The 24,568-nt window shown below is 40.1% G+C and overlaps 1 protein-coding gene and 1 long non-coding RNA gene across 6 annotated transcripts in view; one reads left to right on the top strand and one right to left on the bottom strand.

Annotated features, from left to right (window-relative positions):
- Window positions 1-22,635, top strand: part of LOC139035153 (SLAM family member 7-like) — a 28,821-nt gene extending 6,186 nt beyond the window's left edge. For 3 of the 4 annotated variants that reach the window (XM_070467541.1, XM_070467542.1, XM_070467540.1), the window contains 4 exons: window positions 17,453-17,749; window positions 19,321-19,449; window positions 19,646-19,728; window positions 19,998-22,635. In XM_070467541.1, the coding sequence (XP_070323642.1) occupies window positions 17,479-17,749; window positions 19,321-19,449; window positions 19,646-19,728; window positions 19,998-20,090 (576 nt within the window). In that variant the 5' untranslated portion in view covers window positions 17,453-17,478 and the 3' untranslated portion in view covers window positions 20,091-22,635. The remainder of the gene's footprint in view (window positions 1-17,452; window positions 17,750-19,320; window positions 19,450-19,645; window positions 19,729-19,997) is intronic. The other variant, XM_070467543.1, reaches the window with a different exon arrangement.
- The window catches only part of LOC110142058 (uncharacterized), a 163,148-nt gene that overhangs the window by 66,998 nt on the left and 71,582 nt on the right, over window positions 1-24,568 (bottom strand). The gene's annotated exons all lie outside the window — the stretch shown is intronic.

Genomic DNA, 24,568 nt, shown 5'->3' with positions numbered 1-24,568 from the left:
GTGTCCCCCCTTCATTCATCTTCAAATCATCAAATTCATCTCACATTGCATCCATCTGATCTGTCATTCTGCCTGTCTTTTTCACTTTATTTTTGATGAGAAGTATTTAATTTTTTTTACAGTATGCCTTTTAAAGTGATCTGTGACAAATAAACTTGATTCAGCATTGTAGTTAACAATGACAGCATCAACAACAGCCCGATAGCAACAAGCAAATTTTTATAAAGAAATTAAGAAGTCCTTGAACATAGCAGTTGCCAAAATACACAGATACTAAGCAAGCGGCCACTTGAGAAAGGAAAATTAAGATACCAAATGTTTAGGCCAATAAACAATGGTAACAGGGTCAAACAATTCAAACTATGTAAAAAGTTAATATTTTTTTAAGAAAATACTTTATTGAGGTTTGATTGACATACAAAGAGCTGTGCATATTTAATGTATCTAACCTGGAATAGGGTTTCTCAGTGAATTATTTTGCACTTGAATATCTTATAGTTGCACATGAAATAGGTCTTGAGATCTGTTTGGCTAGAAAAAAGAAATAGCTGAGAAAAGAAATAATAGGTGGCCGTGGGTGAGTCATTTAACATCATGCAACTTGATCTAAAAAGTGACAGTAATTCTTTATTTTTCTTAAGGTATTCACTGAACCAGGCGATTGCTTAAAATTCCTTCCAGTTCTAAGAGAGATTGAATCTGTGAATTATTTTAGAGGGATGTCTCAAGAAGATATTTCCTCAAAAAATTTTAAGGCATTATCAGATATATCAGATGGGCTCTTAAATTATAATAAAGTTTATATTAACTATATATTATTATTTTTCAAAAGAACTATAGGCAATTTTCATATGTGTGTGTGTGTGTGTGTGTGTGTGTGTGTGTATGGACTTCCTCAGAGGCTCAGCAGGGAAAAATCCGCCTGCAGTGCAGGATCCACAGAAGACATAGGTTCGATCCCTGGGTTGTGAAGATCCCCTGGAGGAGGGTGGTAACCCACTTCAATATTCTTACCTGGAGAATTCCATGGACAGAGGAGCCTGGCAGACTATGGTCCATAGGGTTATGAAGAGTCAGACATGACTGAAGTGACTGAGCACATATACTAGTGAAACTGCCACCATAACTTATGCCAAAAAATCAGATTCATCCCCTCCAAAGGTTTCCTCCTGCCTTCTTCATTTGATTGTTGTTGTTGCTTATGTAACAGCACAAAATTTAAGTGTAGTCTACAGTGTTATTAATTATAGGCATTAAAATTACTTTACATATATTATGTAGTATTGTTAACTTTAGGCACTATGCCATACAGTAGATCTCTAGGATGTATTCATCTTGTGTAACTGAAACTTTGAACCTTTTGACTAATACCTACCCATTTCACCGTCCTCCCAGATCTGTGCAAGAACCCTTCAACTCTGCTTCTGTAAGATTGAAAATATAAGACTCATCATATAAGTGGTTTCATGTAGTATTTATTTGTTCTTCTCTCTCTGGCTTATTTTACTTAGTGTAATGTCCTACTGCTTCATCTATGTTTGTCACAAAAGGCAAAATTTCCTTCTTCTTTAAGTTTGAATAATATTCCTCTAGATGAAAGTGAAAAAGGAGAGTGAAAAAGCTGGCTTAAAACTCAATATTCAAAAAACTAAGATCATGGCATCTGGTTCCATCACTTCATCACAAATGGACAGGTAAAAGTGGAAACAGTGACAGGCTTTATTTGTTTGGTTTCCAAAATCACGGCACACAGTAACTGCAGCCATGAAATTAAAAGATGCTTGCTCCTAGAAAGAGAAGCTATGACAAACCTAGACAGCATATTAAAAAGCAGAGACATCACTTTGCCAACAAACATCCATCTAGTCAAAGCTATGGTTTTTATAGTAGTCATGTACAGATGTGAGAGTAGTTGGACCATAAAGAAGGCTGAACATAGAAGAATTGATGCTTTCAAATAGTGGTGGAGAAAAGTCTTGAAAGTCTTCTGGACTGTGAGGAGATCAAACCAGTCAATCCTAAAGGAAATCAACCCTGAATAGTCACTGGAAGGACTGATGCTGAAGCTGAAGCTCCAATACTTTGGTCACCTGATACAAAGAGCCAGTTGTTTGGAAATGATCCTGATGCTGGGAAAGATTGAGGGCAGGAGGAGAAGGGGGATACAGAGGATGAGATTGTTGGATGGCATCACCAAGTCAGTGGATGTGCATTTGAGCAAATTCCAGAAGACAGTGAAGGACAGGGAAGCCTGGCATGCTGCAATCCTGGGGGTTGCAAAGAGTTGGACATGACTTAGTGATTGACCAACAAAAATATTCCTTTGTATGTATATACCACATGTTTATCAACTCATCTGGCAATGGATATTTAGGTTGGTTCCATGCCTTGTATATTGTAGAAATTTTGCAGTGAACATGGAATTGCAGATATATTTTTTTTTAATTTTTATTAGTTGGAGGCTAATTACTTTACATCATTACAGTAGTTTTTGTTATACATTGATATGAATTAGCCATGGATTTACATGTACTCCCCATCCCAGTCCCCCCTCCCACCTCCCTCTCCACCCGATCCCTCTGGGTCTTCCCAGTGCACCAGGCCCGAGCACTTGTCTCATGTACCCAACCTGAGCTGGTTATCCATTTCACCCTAGATAATATACATGTTTCAGTGCTGTTCTCCTGAAACATCCCACCCTCGCCTTCTCCCAGAGTCCAACTGCCATATGACCCAGCAATTCCACTTCTGGGCATACACATCAAGGAAACAAGATCTGAAAGAGACACATGCACCCCAATGTTCATCGCAGCACTGTTTATAATAGCCAGGACATGGAAGCAACCCAGATGCCCATCAGCAGACGAATGGATGAGGAAGCTGTGGTACATATACACCATGGAATATTACTCAGCCATTAAAAAGAATTCATTTGAATCAGTTCTAATGAGATGGATGAAACTGGAGCCCATTATACAGAGCGAAGTAAGCCAGAAAGATAAAGACCATTGCAGATATATTTTTGAAATCCTGATTTCTGTTCTTTTAGATACATACCCAAAGTATAATTGCTAAATCATAGAGTAGTTATAAGTCATAAACAAAGCTATGGTTTTTCCAGTAGTCATCAGGTATGGATGTGAGAGTAGGCCCATAAAGATGGCTAAGCGTCGAAAAATTGATGCTTTTGAACTGTGGTGTTGGAGAAGACTCTTGAGAGTCCCTTGGACTGCAAGGAGATCCAACAGTCAATCCTAAAGAAAATCAGTCCTAAATATACTTTGGAAGGGCTGATGCTGAAGCTGAAACTCCAGCACTTTGGACACCTGATGCGAAGAACTGACTCAGTGAAAAAGACCCTGATGCTGGGAAAGATTGAAGGCAGGAGGGAAAGAGGGTGACAGAGGATGAGACGGTTGGATGGAATCACCGACTCGATGGACATGAGTTTGAGCAAGTTCTGGGAGTTGACGGACAGGTAAGCCTAATGTTCTTCAGTCCATGGGATCACAATGAGTTGGACCTGACTGAGTGACTGAACTGATCTGAGGACAAGATGGTTGGGTGGCATCACCAACTCAATGGGCATGAGTTTGAGCTAGCTCCAGGAGTTGGTGAAGGACAGGGGAGCCTGGCATGCTGCAGTCCATGGGGTTGCAAAGAGTTGGACACACAACTGAGCAACAGAACAACAGTGAGTAGTTATATTTTTAATTTTTGAGAAACTGTACTATTTTCCAAAATGGCTGCACCAATTTACAATCCCACCAACAGTGTATGAATATCCCTTTTTCTCCAGCCCATCAGCAACACATCTTTTTTTCTTTTTGGTAGTAGCCATTACAACTGGTATAAGAGTATACTCACTGTGGTTTTGGACTTCCCCTGTGGCTCAGCAGTAAATAATCTGCCTGCAGTGCAGGAAACACAGGAGATGCAGATTTGATCCCAGGGCCAGGAATATCCCCTGGAGGAGGAAATGACAACCTGCTCCAGGATTCTTGCACACACTGTGGTTTTGATTTTCACTTTTCTGGTGATTAATAATGTTGAGTGATTTTTTCATATACCTGTTGGCCATTTTTATATCTTCCATTGACAAATGTCTATTCAGTTCATTTCCCCATTTTTAACTGGATTATTTAGGTTTTTTCCTATTGAGTTGTATGGGTCCCTTATAAAATTTGGATACTAACCATTTATCAGATACATAGTTTGCAGCTATTTTCTCCCATTTCTGTAGGTTTCCTTTTCACTCTGTTGATGTTTCCTGTGCTGTGCAAAAACTTTTCAGTTTATCATAATCCCAACTGTCTATTTTGCTTTATTGTCTATGCTTTGTTGTCATATTCAAACAATTATTGTCAAGGCCAGTGTCAGGAAGATTTTTCCTTTTGCTTTCTTCTTAGGGTTTTACAGTCTCTGGTATTACTTTTAAGTTATTAACCATTTTTAGTTTATTTTTTATATGGTGTAAGTGTCCAATTTCATTCTTTTGCATGTGGATATCTGGTTTCCCTAGCATCATTTTTTGGGAAGACTTCCCTTTCCCCATTGGGTACTCCTGGTTTCCTTGTCAAAGATCAGTTGACCATATATGGATGGGCTTATTTCTGGGATTTTTATTCTGTTCTATTAGTTTATATGTCTGTTTTTAATGTCTATTTAAAGTAGCATTGTAATATACTTTGAAATAAGGAAATGTGATGCCTCCAGTTTAGTACTTCTTGCTCTAAGCTGCTTCTGCTATTTGGGATCTTTTGTGGTTCCATATGAATTTCAAGATTTTTTTCTCTTTTTGTAAAAACTCCCTAATTATATTTACACAGTTTCGACAGAATCTGTGGATTACCTTGGCACTGTGACCATTTCAGCAATATTAATTCCTCAAATTAATGAACATGCAATGTCTTTCTATATATTTGTGTGTATATATCTATCATCAATATTTATAGTTTTTGGTGCACAGATCTTTCAATCCTTAGTTAAGATTATTCCTAGATATTTTATTCATTTTGATTGTAATGTAAGTGTGATTATTTTCTTGATTTCCTTTTCTGATAGTTCATTGTTAGTGTATAGAAGTGCAAAAGATTTTCATATGTTGATTTTGTGTCTTGCAATTTTGTTGAAATCACTAATTAGTTCTAAAAGAATTTTTCTGTGGAATGTTTAGATTTCTCTACATACAAGATCATGTCATTTGCAATAAAAATAATTTTACTTCTTCCTTTCCAATTTGGGTGCCTTTTATTTCCTTTCCTTGCCTGATTGCTGTTGCTAGAAATTCCAGTCCTAATTTGAATAGAAACAGCAAGCAGACACACTTGCCTTGTTCCTAGAGGAAAAGCTTTCAATCATTCACCACTGAGTTTATTGTTAGTTGTGGGCTTTCATATGTGGCCTTTATTGTGTTAAAATAGCTTCCTTCTATTCTTAATTTGAGAGTTTTAAATCATGAAAGAGTATTGTTTTTGTCATATGCTTTTTCCACCTCTATTGAATTATTGTGTGATTTTTATCCTTCATTGTTTTAGTGTGGTATATCACATTATTGATTTGCATATTCTGAAACATCCTTGCATCTTTAGATTAAATCCCAGTTGGTCATGGTGTTTGATCCTTTTAATATTTTGTTGAGTTCCATTTGCTAGTACTTTGGTGGAGATTTTGCATTTATGTTCATCAGGGTCATTGGCCTATAATTTTTTGTGTGGTGTGTTAGTTTGGCTTAGGATATGCCAACATCTTTAAATGTGTTCCCTATACTACTACTTTTTTAGGAAGAGTTTAAGAGGGATTAGATTAATTCTTTGGTATGTGATTTGATAAAATTCACCTGTGACTCCATTCAGTCATGGAATTTTCTTTGTTGGGAAGTTTTTGATTGCTAATTAAAACTCCTTATTTATTATTATTGATCTGTTCGAGTTGTATATTTTCTATTGATTCAAACTGTATAGGCTGTATGTTTCTAAGAATTTATTCTTTTTTTTCAGGATTTTGTAGTTTGATGGTCTATAATTGTTCATAATGGTTTCTTATGATCTCTTTATTTCTGTGCACCAGTAATCTCATTTTCTGATATTAATTGACTCTTCCTTGTTTTTTTCTTGTCTTGCTAAGTCAATTTTGCTTATCTTTCCAACACACTCTTAGGTCCACTGAGATTTTTTCTGTCTTTCTAGTCTCCATTTCATTCATTTCTGCTGAAACGCTTATGACTTCCTTGCTTCTGCCAACTTCTGGCTTAGGTTTTTCTTTGTTTTCTCAGTTCCTTGAGATGTAAACTTAAGTAGTTTGAGAACTTTATTTTTTAATGTGTTTATCACTATAACATTCTTTCTTGTACTGCTTTTTTTATTTATTTTTTAATTGGAGGATAATTGCCTAACAATATTGTGTTGGCTTCTACCTTACAACAGCATGAGTCAGCCATAAGTGCAAATATGTTCCCACCTTCTTAATCCTCCCTCCCACTCTATCTATCCCACCCCTCTAGGTCATCACAGAATACCGGGCTGAGCTTGCTGTGCTAACTTCCCACTAGCTATCTATTTCACACATAATAATGTATATATTGCAAAGTTACTCTCTTAATTCATCCCACCCTCCTCTTTCTCGACTGTGTCCACAAGTTTTTCTCTACTCCCAAATCTCTATTCCCACCCTGGAATTAGGTTCATCAGTGCCATTTTTCTAGATTCCATATATATGTGTTAATACATGATATTTGTTTTTCTCCTTCTGACTTACTTCACTCTGCATAACAGGTTCTAGGTTCATCCACCTCACTACAACTGACTCAAATTTGTTCCTTTTCATGGATGAGTAATATTCCATTGTATATGTAACAATTTATCCATTCATCTGCTTATAGACATCTAGGTTGCTTCCATGTCCTGGCTATTATAAATAGTGCTGTAGTGAACACTGGGGTATGTGTCTTTTTGAACTATGGTTTTCTCCAAGTATATGCCCAGTAGTGGAATTGCTGGGTCATGTGGTAGCTTTTGAGAAAGGAGTATGACAAGTCTGCCTGTTGTCACCCTGTTTGTTTAGCCTATACACTGAGTACATCATGAGAAATGCCAGGCTGGATGAGATACAACTGGAATCAAAATAAGTTGGAGAAATATCAATAACCTCAGTTATGTGGATGATACCACTCTAATGGCAGAAAGTGAAGAGGAACTAAAGAGCCTCTTGATGAGGGTGAGGAGGAGAGTGAAAGATCCAACTTAAAACTAAACATTAAAAAATTAAGATCATGACATCTGGCCCCATTACTTCGTGGCAAATAGAAAGGGACAATGTGGAAGTAGTGACAGGTTTGCTCTTCCTGGGCTCTAAAATCACTGTGGATAGTTATTGCAGCCATGAAATCAGAAGACAATTGCTTCTTGGCAGGAAAACTAGGGGAAGGCAATGGCACCCCACTCCAGTACTCTTGCCTGGAAAATCCCAAGGATGGAGGAACCTGGTAGGCTGCAGTCCTTGGGGTCGCTAGGAGTTGGACACGACTGAGCGACTTCACTTTCACTTTTCACTTTCATGCATTAGAGAAAGAAATGGCAACCCATTCCAGTGTTCTTGCCCGGAGAATCCCAGGGACGGCAAAGCCTGGTGGGCTGCCATCTATGGGGTCCCACAGAATCGGACACGACTGAAGTGACTTAGCAGCAGGAAAGTTAGGACAAACCTAGACAGTGTGTTGAAAAGCAGAGACACTACCTTGCCGACAAAGGTCCATATAGTAAAGGCTATGGTCTTCCCAGTGGTCATGTATGGTTGTGAAAGCTGGACCGTAAAGAAGGCAGAATGCAAAATAATTGGTTCCTTCGAACTGTGGTGCTGGAGAAGACTCTTGAAAGTCGCTTGGACAGCAAGGAGATCAAAGCAGTCCATCCTAAAGGATATCAACCCTGAATACTCATTGGAATGACTGATGCTGAAGCTGAAGCTCCAGTATTTTGGTCATCTGATGTGAACAGCCAACTAATTGGAAAAGTCCCTGATCCTGGGAAAGATTGAGGGCAGAAGGAGAAGAGGGCATCAGAGGATGAGATGGCTGGATGGCATCACTGATACAATGGACATGAATTTGGGCAAACTTTGGGAAAAGATGAGGAACAGGGAGGACTGGCATGCTGCTGTCCATGGGGTTGCAAAGAGTTGGACATGACTGAGAGACTGAACTGAACTGAACTGATTCTGATCTGTGTGAGGTGATACTTCATTGTAGCTTTGATTTGCATTTCTCTAATAATGAGCAATGCTGAACATCTTTTCATGTGTTTGTTGGTTTAGTACTGCTTTTGCTTCCTTCTGTAGGTTTTATGGGCTTCCCTTGTGGCTCAGCTGGTAAAAAATCCACCTGCAATATGGGAGACCTGAGTTCGATCCCTGGGTTGGATATTTTTTTCCTTTTCTTCTACTCAAGATATTTTCTTATCTCCCTTAAGATTTCTACTTTGACTCAATGGTTGTTCAAAAATGTGCTGGTAATTTCCATGTGTTTGTAAATTTTCCCATTTTTCTTCATTTATTGTTTTCTAATTTCATTCCATTATGATGGAAAAGATATTTGATATAATTTCTTAAATCTTAAGTATTGTTTCATGGCCTAACATGTGATGTATCCTGGAGAAAGTACTGTGTTCACTTGAGAAGAATATGAATTCTACTGCTTTGGGTATAATATTCTGTTTGTTAGATCTATTTGGTTCTAATAATAGAGTAGGTAAAGAATCGCCTTCAATGTAGGAAACCCCAGTTCGATTCCTGAGTCAGGAAGATCTGCTGGACAAGGGATAGACTACCCACTCCAGTATTCTTGGGCTTACCTTGTGGCTCAGCTGGTAAAGAACCTGCCTGCAATGGGGGGCACCTGGGTTCAGTCCCTGGGTTGGGAAGATCCCATGGAGAAGGGAAAGGCTACCCTCTCCAGAATTCTGGCCTGGAAAATTCCATGGAATGTATAGTCAATCGGGTCGCAAAGCATCAGATGCAACTGAGTGACTTTCATACAAAATACATACATACATACAATATATGTTTATTAGGTCCATTTGGTCTATGGTATTGTTCAAGTCTGCAGTTTCCTTCTTGATTTCCTGTCTGAATTTTCTATCCATTCTTGAAAGCAGGGTATTCAAGTCCACAATCATTTGATTGCTATCTATTTCTTCTGTCACTGTATGCTCTATATATTATAGGTGCTCTGATGTTGGATACATAAATATTTATCATTGTTATATCTTCCTATTGAATTGACCCTCTATCATCATGTAAGGACTTCCTTTGTCTTCCTGACAGCTTTTGATTTAATGTCTATTTTGTTTGCTATCAGTGTAGCCACCCACACTCTCTTTTGGTTCCCATTTGCATGGAATCTTTTCCCATCCCTCACCTTTAGCCTATGTGTGCCCTTAAAACTAAAGTGAGTCTCTTGTAGATATCATATATTGATATTGTATATCATATATATATAAAGTTAAGTCTTGTTTTATTCATTCAGTTACTCTATATCTTTTATTGGGGAGTTTAATCTATATTTAAAGTAAATGTTAAGCATAAGAATTTACAATTAATTTTTGGTTTGGGGGGATTTTTTTGACTGGAGTATAATTTCTTTACAATATTTGGTTGGTATCTGCCATTAAAAAATGTGAATCAGCTACAAGTATACATATATTCCCTCCATCTTGATCCTCCCTCCCACCCCACCCCCTATCCCAGCGCAGCAGGACATCAGTGACGTACAGCTGAGTTCCCTGTGTTCTACAGCTGCTTCTCTCTAGCTATCTATCTTACACATTGCAGTGTATGTATATCAATGCTACTCTTTCAATTCATCCCACCCTCTCCTTCACTGACTGTTTCCATAAGTTCATCCTTTACATTCTTTATCTCTATTCCTGCCCTGCAAATAAGTTCATCAGTACCATTTTTCTAGATTCCATATATATGTGTTAATATAAAATATTTGTTTTTCTCTTTCTGGCTTACTTCACTCTGTATAACAGGCTCTCGGTTCATCCACCTCACTATAACTCAGGTTCATTTACTTTTATGGCTGAGTAGTATTCTGTTGTATAAATGTACCACAACTTCTTTATCCATTCATCTGTTAATGGACAGCTAGATTGCTTCCATGTCCTGGCTATTGTAAATAGTGCTACTATGAACATTGGGGTACAAGTGTCTTTTTTTAAAGTTTAATTATTTAATAATGTTTCAGTTCAGTTCAGTTCAGTCGCTCAGTCGTGTTCAACTCTTTGCGACCCCATGAATCGCACCATGCCAGGCCTCCCTGCCCATCACCAACTCCCGGAGTTTACACAAACTCATGCCCATTGAGTCAGTGATGCCATCCAGTCATCTCATCCTCTGTTGTCCCCTTCTCCTCCCACCCCCAATCCCTCCCAGCAGGGTCTTTTCCAACAAGTCAACTCTTCGCATGAGGTGGCCAAAGTATTGGAGTTTCAGCTTCAGCCTTCAAACTGAAACATCAGTCCTTCCAATGAACACCCAGGACTGATCTCCTTTAGGATGGACTGGTTGGATCTCCTTGCAGTCCAAGGCACTCTCAAGAGTCTTCTCCAACACCATAGTTCAAAAGCATCAATTTTTCAGCGCTCAGCTTTCTTCACAGTCCAATTCTCACATCCATACATGACCACTGGAAAAACCATAGCCTTGATCAGATGGACCTTTGTTGGCAAAGTAATAACTGTGCTTTTTAATATGCTATCTGGGTTGGTCATAACTTTCCTTCCAAGGAGTAAGCGTCTTTTAATTTCGTGGCTGCAGTCACTATCTGCAGTGATTTTGCCCCCCCCCAAATAAAGTCAGCCACTGTTTCCCCATCTATTTGCCATGAGGTGATGGGACCAGATGCCATGATCTTAGTTTTCTGAATGTTAAGGTTTAAGCCAACTTTTTCACTCTCCTTTTTCACTTTCATCAAGAGGCTTTTTAGTTCCTCTTCACTCTCTGCCATAAGGATGGTGTCATCTGCATATCTGAGGTTATTGACATTTCTCCCAGAAATCTTGATTCCAGCTTGTGCTTCATCCAGCCCAGCATTTCTCATGATGTACTCTGCATATAAGTTAAATAAGCAGGGTGACAGTATACAGCCTTGACGTACTGCTTTTCCTATTTGGAACCAGTCTGTTATTCCATGTCCAGTTCTAACTATTGCTTCCTGACCTGCATACAGGTTTCTCAAGAGGCAGATCAGGTGGTCTGGTATTACCATCTCTTTCAGAATTTTCCACAGTTTATTGTGATCCACACAGTCGAAGGCTTTGGTGTAGTCAATAAAGCAGAAATAGATGTTTTTCTGGAACTCTCCTGCTTTTTCGATGATCCAGCGGATATTGGCAATTTGATCTCTGGTTCCTCGGCCTTTTCTAAAACCAGCTTGAACATCTGGAAGTTTTTGGTTCACATATTGCTGAAGCCTGGCTTGGAGAATTTTGAGCATTACTTTACTAGCGTGTGAGGAGTGCAATTGTGCGGTAGTTTGAGCATTCTTTGGGGTTGCCTTTCTTTGGGACTGGAGTGAAAACTGACCTTTTCCAGTCCTGTGGCCACTGCTGAGTGTTCCAAATTTGCTGGCACATTGAGTGCAGCACTTTCACAGCATCATCCTTCAGGATTTGAAATAGCTCAACTGGAATTCCATCACATCCACTAGCTTTGTTCATAGTGATGCTTTCTAAGGCCCACTTGACTTCACATTCCAGGATGTCTGGCTCTAGGTGAGTGATCACACCATTGTGATTATCTGGGTTTAGGGTAGCTTTATTCATAATCACTCCAAACTAGCAACAACCAAGATGTTTTGCTAAAAGACAACTATCAAAAACAAATGAAATTTTAAAAGCTATGTTATATCTATACAATGGAATTCTAGTTGGCAATTAAAGTAACATACTTGATGCATGCAACAGGTGGATGAATCATAAATGTGGTTTTTTTTTTTTTCATAAATGTATTTTTACAAGTGAAAAAAGCCACATCCAAAAGACATGGGTCTTTTTGAATTATGGTTTTCTCGGGTGTGTGCCCAGTAGTGGGATTGCTGGGTCATATGATAGTTGTATTTATAGTTTTTAGGGAATCTCCATACTGTTCTCCATAGTGGTTGTGTCAATTTACATTCCCACCAACCGTGCAAGTTCTCCACACCCTCTCCAGAATTTATTTTCTGTAGATTTTTTATGTTGGTCCTTCTGACATGTGTGAGGTGATACCTCATGACAGTTTTAAGTTGCATTTCTCTAGTAATAAGCAAAGTTCAGCATCTTTTCATGTGTTTCTTGGTCATGCATATGTCTTCTTTGCAGAAACATCTATTTAGGTCTTCGGCCATTTTTTGATTGATTTTTTTTTTTTGCAGCTGCATGAGCTGCTTGTATATTTTGAAGATTAGTCTTTTCTTGCTTCATTTGCAAATATTTTCTCCCATTCTGAGGGCTTTTTTCTTCTTGATTATGGTTTCCTTTGCTGTGCAAAAGCTTTTAATTGTTTATTTATAATTGTCATTTTGTTTAATTGTTTTCTATTTTGTAGTTATTTTGTACCATTCTTCCTCCCTTACTGTCTTCCCTTGCAATTTGATGATTTTTCTATATTAATGTGCTTTGATTTCTTTCTCTTTTTCTTGCATGTATCTTTTTTAGGTATACTTTTTCTGGTTACCATGCAGCTTAGATAAAACATATTTATAATAGCCTATTTTGAACAACTAATTTAATTAAAATCACATACAAAAACTCTGCCCTTTTACTTCTACCCACACACACATATATTTTATGTTATTATGTCACAATTTAAATTTTTTTATATTTTGTACTCATTAACATATGTTTCTATGATAGTTATTCTGAATGCTTTTGTCTTTAACTATTATATCAAAGTTAAAAAGTGACTATGTACCACAATTACATATCATTGCAACATTGCATATAATATTTATCTATACTGTCAGTGAGACTTATGCATTTATATTTTATATGTTTTCAGCATTTTTTTGTTTCAACATTAAGAGCTCCCTTTGGCATATCTTATAAGGCAGGTTTAATGGTGAAAAACTCTCTCAATTTTTGATTGTCTTGGAGAGTCTTTATCTCTTCTTCTTTTTTAAAGGACATTCTTACCAGGTGTAATAATCTTGGTTGCCAGTGGGGTTTTTTCAGTACTTTGAATACATCATTCCATTCTTTCTTGGTCTATAAGGTTTCTGCTGAGAAATCTGGTGATTTTTTTTTTTATGAGTGAACAGTCTAGAGTGTCACTAACAGGAAACAGACAGTAGCACTATTAAAATCATAACTTGTAGCAATTTGTGATTCATTCACATTTCACAGTAGATGTCCCCCCCCCTTTCAGCCTATGTTGACTATTACCAGTGAAATACGCTACAGCAACCATTAATTGAGCATTTCCAGTATGCCATGAGCTTTAAAAGCATTCTATGACTGAACATTTAAACAACTTCCTATATGCCAGACACTGTTCTCAGCACTTCATGTGTATTAACTTAGTCCTCACAAAAACCCCATGAGGTAAGTACTATTATTATCACATTTTTCAGATGAGAAAACTGAGATGCAGTGAGTTTAGACAATTTCTCCAGGATCATATATCTAATTAAGAGACAGGGCAAAAGTTCAAAATCCTTGCAAGTCTGTTCCACAGTTCATACTCTCAATTCTTACCTCATAATTGCATCTTCAAAATATCTCCAAGAAATATATGCTGTAATTCTCTCTTTCTATAAGTAAGGAAATTGAGGTTTAGAATGCTTAAGTGATTTCTGTAATCACCCAGCCAGGAGGTGGCAGAGCCTGGACCCAGAGCACTAGCCTTTCTGATCCCCGAAGCCTAGAGGCCAGAGGTTTATGTGGTTTATTGGCTCTTAATAATCATTCTTCCTAAATGAATATTAGGTCATATATCTAAATGACTGCTGAGTTCTAGACACTGTGCAGGCAAAGATTAAATGGCCCCACCCTTCCAAGAGCTTGCACTATAGCTACAGAAGTTCTGATGTTGAAGCTGTCATTCAGGTATATAGAGAGGCTGAACAAATGACATCTTCCCCATGCTTTTTTGTCACCTGCAAAGACTTCTGGTGGCTGGTGGCTGTAACTATGAATGTAGAAAAGAGCACTGACCATATGCCTTACTCAGTCAAAAGTATCTCTCATAATAAAGGGATACTTTTGTTGATGCTAATTACCAAATTCTCCAAGCCATGTCATGTTGCTTAAAGCAATTGTCAACATATTTTTATGGTCGTCTCACTTTCTTCTGCCCATTCTGAGTGAAGGTCCTTCTGCATCTCCCCACTCTGGCCTTAATGGTTATGGCCATTGCATTGCTGTGAGTAAGGCACCACTTAGAGGTGACCATGCTCGAGAACTCAATAATAGTACCAAGAGACATTAACAAAACATCTAAGGACATGAACACTGTCTTGTTGGTAACCTCAAGAATAACCTTCCTGACACTGCTGCTTATTGGCCATGGGATCTCTGTTTACTCAATTTGGGTGTGCCTAAGTGTCCTCTTTCACTAGAGTATCTTTCACTAGAGTTTTTGTAATAAGCTAATACATGTAAAGCACTTAAAACAACCCTGGAGGATTGATGACCATAGATGTTAGCTGGTGCTGCTATTTCTTCTCTTCGCCCTTCTCCCTCCTCCTCCTTCTTTTCCTCCTCTTCCTTTGATGATATTCTTATAGAGATTCCCTTGTATATGATGCTTTTCTCTTGCTATATTCAAAAGTCTGTCTTTCTCTTTGACTTTTGAATATTCAATTATTACATGTCTTGACTTACACTTCTTTGATTAAACCATCATGGAACCTTTGGGCTTCATGAATCTGAATGTACATTTACTTGCCCAGACTTAGGAATTTTTCAGCCATAATTTCTTTAAATAAGCTTTCTACTTTTTTTCTTTGTCTTCTCTTTGGAACTCCCATAATGTGTGTATTGATTTTCCTGTGGTATCCCATAAACTTTTTTCACTCTTTTTACTTTTCCTGCCCTGACCATATAATTTCAAATGCTCTATCTTTGACTTTGCTGGTTGTTTCTTATGCTTGATCAAGTCTGCTGATGAGACCCTTTATTGAATTTTTAATGCACAGTCGTATTTTTAGTTCCAGAATTTCTGTTTGGTTCTTCTGAATGGTTCCCATCTCTGTGTTGGACTTCTCATTTTGGTCACAAATTGTTTTCCAAATTTTACTTAGTGGTCTGTCTGTGTTATTTGGTAGCTTGATGAGCTTATTTAACATTATTATATTGAATTCTTTGTTAGGCATTTTCTAGATCTCTATTTCTTTGAGGTTTGTTATTGGAGTTAGTTTTGCTCCTTTGGTATTGCCATGTTTCCCTGATCCTCCATTCTAGTAGCCTTGCACTGGTGTCTGTGTATTTGAATAAGCAGTCTCTTCTTCCAGTATTTTAGAGCTGGCTTTGGGGGTGGGGGGAGACACTCACTGTAAAGCTCAACAAAATGTGAGGCTTCAGCTGTAGAGGCATGTGGGATGCTGGCTGCAGGAGTATGTGAGGTTTTGGGTATAGGGTTGCATTGACCACCATCTGTGGGTATATGTGAGAAATGGTTTTCAGGGCCATGTGTCCCAGCTGTTGCAATCCCCTTCCAGTTACATTTGCTTGGTAAAGAATCCACCTGCCAATGCAGGAGACATAAGAGATGTGGGTTCGATCCCTGGGTTGGGAAGATCCCCTGGAGAAGGGCATGGCAGTCCAGTCCAGTATTCTTGCCTGGAGAATCCCATGGAGAGAGGAGCCTGGTGGGCTACAGTCCATAGGTTTGCAAAGAGTTGGACACAACTGAAGTGACTTAGCACACATGCATGCACCTTTGAATAATGTCCTCACTGTTCTGGGTGCAGTGAGACAGAAGCAGCTTCCCAGGCAGTGTCTCATAAATTATGGGGAAGCTAGACTGTCACTTCATTCCCTCTTTCTCCTGTGGGAAAAGTCACAGTCTAGAGGCATCTCTCTCAGCAGTGAGTCATCCTGGGGTGGGATCAAAGTGATGAGGTAAAGTGAAACTGTTCTTCTTACACTTGCCCTGTGGCTGAACTAGGATTTTTGGTTCATCAAAGTGCTGGAATCCCCCAACTGAACTCTGAAGATCTCATAGAGGTATTTCTGACCATGGATAGTTGTTAAATCATATGCCTTGGCATCTTGCTGTCATCCGTGCCTTCTTTCTCTTTCAAGGAAACTTATGGTTGCATTTTGCCCATCCAGATATTTCAGAATAATCTCACTATTTTAAGGTCAACTGATTAGCAGCCTTAATTCTATCTGCTACCTTAATTCCCCTTTTTCATGTAATGTAACATAGCCACAGGTTCCAGGGATTAAGACACGGCATCTTTGAGGGGCTATTATTCTATCATGATTTGGAAATCCAAGTGTAGTTATCCCCTGTACACTGTCTTCTTGCTCAGAGCCAATCCATTAATGGCCTCACTCAGAAAAGACACCACAATTTAGCTCCTAAATGCTACATAAAGCATAGAGAAAGTTTACACTGCAATGCTTCTTAAGGAACCCATTTAGTGAACACTGTCTTTTTCTAAAGATCCTCCTTGCATAGGGAAATATCCTTCTATGGAGAAGACAACTCATAAGTCCCCACGGGATTTCTAAGGCAGCTTGTAAACCTATCACTTTTCTTCCTGTCTATACCACAAGTTCAGTGGCATGTTCTAACCACATATGGAATTGTCATTCCTAGTTGCTACCACTGCATCTCCCAAAAATGTCTCTCTACTTTTGGAAGCCTAGTGCCTTTCTCTGGCCTTCTAGAACTAACCGGATATCTTTCCCAATAAGAGCTGTGCTGCCCCATGCTTCATCTCAGCTGGAGACACGGGTCATGAACCAGAACAAGCCTTTCTGTCCCAAGCTCACAAGCTTCTTTCTCTTCTGGGAAAAATCCAATTTTTAAAAAATAATAGGCCCTAAGAAAATGGAATCCAAATTTTATTTTCTTGTGGATGATTCTTAAGGCTTGTTAAACCTAGTGAAATTACATAGGGCCTAACCCAATGGCCCCATTCCAAGCTCTTGGTGAATATTTAGCTTTAGGAAAATTATGTTTTAAGTATAAAATGCACCCACTTTCTTTATAGGAGAAGGAAATGGCAACCCACTCCAATGTTCTTGCCTGGAAAATTCCATGGACAGAGGTGACTGGCAGGCTACAGTCCATGGGATCGCAGAGAGTCAGACATGACTGAGCGACTATCACTTGCTCACTCACTTTCTTTATAAGGCTTCCTTATACGCTTTGGCTACAATGAGGTAATAGATATTAAACTGTGGCATGTAATGTTTTCCACATCTGTGAAGTTTTATTCTTTTGTTGCCTCCTACCGCAGAGCCTGTGCCCTTTCCCCAGATTCTGATGAGGTCAGCATCCATCACACCAGACTGGTGCAACGTCACCCTGGAGTGCAGAGCCTCTGGGGCCACAGAAGACCTGAATGTGACCTGGGAGAACAAGGGCCTCCCCGAAGAATGGGAGCAGAGAAGGACATTAGAATCAGCCTCCAACTCACGCATCCTGGCTGTGAGCTTGCTTAAAGACCAGTCCAATGTCAGCCTTGTCTGTGTGGTCAGCAACCCGGTGGGATATAAAACTGCCTCCTTCGACCTTGGGAGAGTCTGCGTCCATGGTGAGTGCAATCTGCCAGAGGGGAGGAGCACTTTCAGAATCAGATAGCACTGAGGTCTGGGGGTTCAGAGCTTTTCTTCCCACCATTTTGTTAGCGCTGCTTTCTATCTGGCCACTTCATACAGGAGTCTAGGAAAAACAGCCAGCTTAGTTTTGCTTTTCATCCATGACCTACTCTAAACTGCTTGTCCCTGCTAGTCCAGGTAGTAGTTTTGAATACCTCTCTCCACCACTATCCAACATTCATTGTGCATTCAGCATGGTCTTTAGGAAAGCAATCACACTGGGTCATTTGTGGCTTTTCTTCAAGTCTGACCTCCATGACTTCCTGTGGGATGTCCTAGAGGGACTCAGACGCTCCTCTGTCCACATTTCTGATCTTATTTATACACTTACCACTGAATTTCTTGTTTGTTGTTCCAGAATGTGCCTTGCTTTTACAAGTTTTTGCACCTCTGGACATGTTGTTTCCTTGACCATCCGCCCTTCTTCACCCTGTGTCCTCAACTTCCTGTCTTACTCTTCATGGAGGATTCTCCTCAGCCACTGCAGATATGTGGGCATGTGAAAATGCATTCACATCCTACGATAGGCCCCATGATTGGTCTAAAAATCTGCTAATTTGTCTAAAAATCTACTGAGGTCTTGAAATTTTAATAATTTTTTAACAAGGAGTCTGCCTTTTCATTTTGCACAGAGCCATGCAATAATGTAGCCATCCTGCCTTCAGACATCGACTCCCTCAGGGTGTCTGTGGCCACCCCCATACTGAGTGGTGATTATCTGTTTATGGATTTGTCTCCTCCATGGTGAGGAACACTATGAAGGCAGGAGCCACGTTTTGTTCTCCTTTGAATCCCTGTGCAAGCACAAGCTTCTGGCCAAAGTTTATGTAATCAAAGTTGCATTGAATGAATGAATAACCTCATCCTGTGTGCGGTCTCACTGTCTGTAAACCATCCTTCATGATCTGGTGCGGGGGTCTTAAATTTCAGGATCACTTAAAACATCTGTTAATTGGACCTCTCTACCACAAGGCTAGAGTGTCAGGTAATTTTCAATACTCAGCATTACCCACAAACCCTCACTAATCCCCCTCACCAACATCTCATTACCTGCCCAGTCCTGCCTGCTGCAATAAGGTGCTGGCAACTCCTAGGGGCTGCCATTTCCCAAATGTGGTATCCCTCCTTCCTGGAATACTGTGCCCACCTTGAATATCTGGGAAACTGCTACTCATCACTCAAGTGATGCATCAGCTCCTCTGGGAGACCTTCCCTGAGGACCTCTGTGCAATGGGTAAAGCTCTGTTCTACTGAAATCCCTCTGTCTAGCAGACTGATATTTTCTCAGTCCTCTCCACCCCATCTTACTCATCTCAGTGCCCCTGTCACCAAGCAGGAGCTTAGGACCTGGTTGAAGGAATGAAACTGCTATACTGCTCCCTCTTCAGCTTCTGAATCAGGACTCTTTAGACTTCTCCACCTGTTGTCTATCTTCCTTTGGCAATGAATATCTCAAGTTCTCTCTTGACTTTAACTTATTTGCCCCCTCTGTGTTTGAGGAAAACAGATTCAGCCAAACAGGTCAATGCTGACCTCCTGCCAGGCATCCTTGGGGCAGTCGCAGCTGTGTTATTGATCCTCGGAGGCGGACTATACCTTTGGAAGACACGTAGGAAGAAGATGGAGACTGGAAGAGGCAGGTTTCCCTTCTTCCATGCCCACATACCTCTCTTTCTCACTGTGTTCTTGATATCCTTTCTCCTACAGTTTGTTGCCTGGGAATGTCCCTGCAGAGGGTTTAGTAGGTCTGGCCATGGTCTGTGTCCATAGAAGTGAGTGAGGGTACAAATTTCCAAGGCTCAGATTCAAGCTCCACTCTACCTGTCTCTCAGGTGCAAGATCACAAGATGATGATGATGATAGCATCCAGTATGCAGAGCTGAGCCCCCAGGAATCTCAACAGAGCTCAAACAAGGTGAGAGCTGGGCACTGTGCTCTCCCAGGTCTCTCACTGCCTGGCCTGGGTTTGTCAAATCTTGTCACTGATGTTTCTGTTCCTACTGCCTCTTTAACACTTTCCAGACAATCAACAGTGTTAACTAAGAAAATTTGCGCTTGGGATCAACATAATGCTGGGCACTTAGGGGAATTCATAAGCATTGCATGTCATCCACTGGTTCTATTCTATTCTAGGGCTCCTCTATCCCTCAGCTGTTTCAGGAACTCTTTGTCTTGCATTCCCAGGTTATCAGAGAACAGCATCTGAAAGAAAGGATAACTCTCACTACTATCTACAGTGAGGTCTGTAAGCCAGGTCATGCTGTGAAGATAATTTAATTGGAGGAAACAGAAGAACTGACCTTCCTAGGACACCTCCACCAGGAGCTTGTTCCCTGCAGACACCTGCCTCTTCCACCTCTGGTCCGGTGCCAACTGCCTTTGGTTTGCTGTACTCTGATCCTCCTGGCCACCGTTACCTGGACCTATGTGGTCCTACCACTTCCTCTGATGCCCCTCCAAGCTGCCTCCCACTCAGGATCCTCACAGCTGCAGAACAAGCACTCCTCTGCCATTGACTCAACTTCTGACCCCTCTCCTCCTGCAGCTTCCCAAAGAGGACCTTCTTGACTGTGTTAATCCCCACAGCCTCTGATGTGTGGTTGGTGTGTGTCTTTTTGAGAACATGATTCCAGGCATGGGGTCTGTGTGGAGATGGTCCACACCACAGAGGAAGGAATTAGGACCTTGGTGTTGGATGCTGAGTTGGGGGATCCATGGAGGCAGCACATATAGGTGGGAGCCCACAGAGGACTGGCCTGAGGCTTTCTCTGTGCCTCACATGGGGCGAAGTCTTTGTGTCCCACAGTACACTTGTATTGGGAAGAGTGTGTAGTGTACATTATATACCTTATTCTTGGCCACTTGTGTTCACCTGGACTTTGGCCTCAACTTGGCCCAAGGGCCCCAAACCCACCTTCCTTTAAAGTTGAAAGAGGAATCTGTACCACTTCACCCCCTTCCAAGACTTATGTTTCTCAGAAAAGAATCCTAGGACCTCAAAGTCAGGAGTTGCATTCTTAGAAAAATAGCTCCAGCCTGTCCCTTTCTGGGATAGGAGTACTTGGTCATGAAGATGGATGTCAGTATCCTCCGACCATCCTTGATGAGGCTTCCAGGGGATAGGAAGAGTGAATTTTGTGGGACGATCTGAACCAGACCTCTCCAGTTGCTTCTATTGAAAAGTCCTGCTGGCCTCAGTCTCTAGGTCAGCCTCTTTTTTACTCACTCACATCCCTCTGTCGGGAATGATGGTTCTCTTTCCCTGCTCCTTGCTCCCATCCCTGACTACTGGAACCCTACCATCCTGCCCAAAGCCCTCTTCCTAACCACATGTTCCATGATGCCTGTCTGGTTCACAGAGGTTTAGACATGGTCTCTCCTATACTGACCTTTTCAAACACATAACAGAGGCCCTGCCACAGTCTGCCATGAGATTGGTCATGAGTCTTCCCTGATAGACTCACCTAGGGCTTCCTCAGAAGGGTGGAAACCAGTGCCAAGGACAAGGACATGCCTCTCTGTCTGTGAAAGGTCTGAGCAACACTTCTTCCCAACTCCCAGGGGGACACAGCAGACTGAGGCCCAAAGAAGAGATTGCTTAAGATTTTTCTGGTAGTGAATCTACAAGAAACCAAAGATGGACACGATGAGCTCCAGCAACCCCACCTGTCCCAGAAGTTGGAGGCAGGGATATCCCCACTCCATCAACAGCCTCACACTGCCCAAAGACTTATTTCAGCTGCACTTTGGTGTAGGGGAGCTTTTACTTTCTCTGGAGGTCCTCACCTCTTTGAAGCCCCTGCTTCCTGCCTTGGGCCCCAGCTCTTGGGTCAGAAGTGAGCTCAATCTAGTACTGTGAGCTTCTGTGGCTTCTCAGCTGGCCCAGATTCCTGGGTCACTTGGTTCTCCTCCTTGCTCAGCTCAGTTCAGCTGCCTCATATCTGCCTTCAGACTGTCTAAACGTGGTCCCTGCTGAGGGCTTGGGCATTATGAGCAATACTAAGAGCCTGCTGGATGGTGAACAGGTGAGGGAGGAGGCAGGAGATCTGTTATAGGACACCATTTCTGATCTCCTGTCCCTCAGGTGGAGCAGAAAGCTGAGGGAGAGATAGGCTCCATCTCCTCATGGACTTCTCAGGTAATTGATCATGGCTGGGCATCAGTGCCCATAAGCCCAAGAGCATTGTAAGATGGGACAATCCAGTAGCCATTCCCACCCCACCAAAATTAGAAAAACATAAAATGAAGGGACCTGGTTTTTTCTGAACCTGTAATGAACCAGGGTTTGTTCTGTGCATTTTAGAAACATTATTATTCTAATTCTTACAATGACACTCTAAGTTTGGTATTATTATTCCTATTGTGCAGGACAGAAAACCAATATCTCAAACTAGTTGGTGGTACAGCAAAACCTTAATCTAAAAAAGTTCATAGCTTACCCCTTCAACATTAGTCACTGAAGACCTTGGAATTCTCAAGTATTCAGGTGGGAATGTCCTCCAATTTTTTTCTTTCCCAAGGATCCCAGACTCTGACTGAGGTGCCTTAGTATCCTCATTGATATGGAGCAGCTAGTAGTTAGAAAGGAATTACTCCTGAAGTGGACAATGTGGCCTTGGTGGGTGGGAAACCAAAGAATGAGAGACTTTGACTTCTGATGCAGATGAGACATTTTAACAGAAGACGTTTCTGCCCCTTGGGTCTCTGTCTTTCCTTGGAAAATATGTATGGGTATCATCACCTCATCTTCAGACCAGCTTCCCTTTTGCAATGTTATTCATAAAATCATTCAACATTCAATAAACTTTCCATAAGTCTCTCATTTATGCCTTTAAAACTTCTGTGAGCCATACATTTTTGGATAGCAGCCAACAATATTGTAAAGTAATTAGCCTCCAACTAATAAAAATAAATGAAAAAAATAAAGTGTGAAAAAAATTCTGTGAGCAAAGATCTCTATCATACAGATGAAGACATATAATCTACAGATATTAAGTACTTCCACAAAGTCTCCTGAGTGTAAATAGTTTGTGCCACAGGGAATCATAATTTCATTCATTTTGACTCCTTTTCCCTCATCCCAGACACCCAACCAATCACCATGTGCCTTTGAGATAATCTTCATTAAGTTTCTTGTATTCCATTCTCTTATTCTTTTAACCACATTGTCTACCTAAAATATCTGTTACTTACATGATATCTTCATTTGGATGTCTAGAATGCTTAAATTTGAACTCGCTAAATGTACTTTCCAAATACATCCAGTCAGTAAATATTACCTCTCTCCTTCCTTTTGTTCTGGATACCAAACCTTGGTGTCACCCTTGACTTCATTCTTTTTTTATACTCCAAACTCTCTCAGCAAATACTGATTATCTTTTCATTGTATATATAAACATATACACATAATATAACTACCTGTCACTACCTACTTGATCCAATATGACAATCAACTCTCGTCTGCACTACTGCAATAGTCTCACAGTCTCTCTGTTTCTGTTCTTGGTCCCTTAAAGACTATTCACAAAATACCATCAAGAGTGACCCCTTCAATACATAATGATCAAAGGATCAATCCAAGAAGAAGATGTAACAATTATAAATATATATGCACCCAACATAGGAGCACCGCAATATGTAAGGCAAACGCTAACGAGTATGAAAGAGGAAATTAATAGTAACACAATAATAGTAGGAGACTTTAACACCCCCCTCACAACTATCGATACATCAACTAAACAGAAAATGAACAAGGAAACACAAACTTAAAAGGACACAATGGACCAGCTAGACCTTATTGACATCTATAGGACGTTTCACCCCAAAACAATCAATTTCACCTTTTTCTCAAGTGCACACGGAACCTTCTCCAGAATAGATCACATCCTGGGCCATAAATCTAGTCTTGGTAAATTCAAAAAAATTGAAATCATTCCAGTCATCTTTTCTGACCACAGTGCAGTAAGATTAGATCTCAATTACAGGAAAAAAAATTATTACAAATTCAAACATATGGAGGCTAAACAACACGCTTCTGAATAACCAACAAATCATAGAAGAAATAAAAAAAGAAGTCAAAACATGCATAGAAATGAATGAAAATGAAAACACAACAACCCAAAACCTATGGGACACTGTAAAAGCAGTGCTAAGGGGAAGATTCGTAGCATTACAGGCCTACCTCAAGAAACAAGAAAAAAGTCAAATAAATAACCTAACTCTACACCTAAAGCAACTAGAGAAGGAAGAAATGAAGAACCCCAGGGTTAGTAGAAGGAAAGAAATCTTAAAAATTAGGGCAGAAGTAAATGCAAAAGAAACTAAAGAGACCATAGCAAAAATCAACAAAGCTAAAAGCTGGTTTTTTGAAAAAATTAACAAAATTGACAAACCATTAGCAAGACTCATTAAGAAACAAAGGGAGAAGAACCAAATTAACAAAATTAGAAACGAAAATGGAGAGATCACAACAGACAACACTGAAATACAAAGGATCATAAGAGACTACTACCAGCAGCTCTATGCCAATAAAATGGACAACTTGGAAGAAATGGACAAGTTCTTAAAGAAGTATAACTTTCCAAAACTGAACCAGGAAGAAATAGAAGATCTTAACAAACCCATTACAAGCAAGGAAATCGAAACTGTAATCACAAATCTTCCAGCAAACAAAAGCCCAGGACCAGATGGCTTCACAGCTGAATTCTACCAATAATTTAGGCAAGAGCTAACACCTATCTTCCTCAAACTCTTCT

This window comes from Odocoileus virginianus, chromosome 5 (genome assembly GCF_023699985.2).
Source record: "Odocoileus virginianus isolate 20LAN1187 ecotype Illinois chromosome 5, Ovbor_1.2, whole genome shotgun sequence".
Taxonomy (NCBI): Eukaryota; Metazoa; Chordata; class Mammalia; order Artiodactyla; family Cervidae; genus Odocoileus; species Odocoileus virginianus.
Note: the sequence above shows the minus strand (reverse complement) of the source record. Positions and strands in the feature narration are given on the sequence as shown.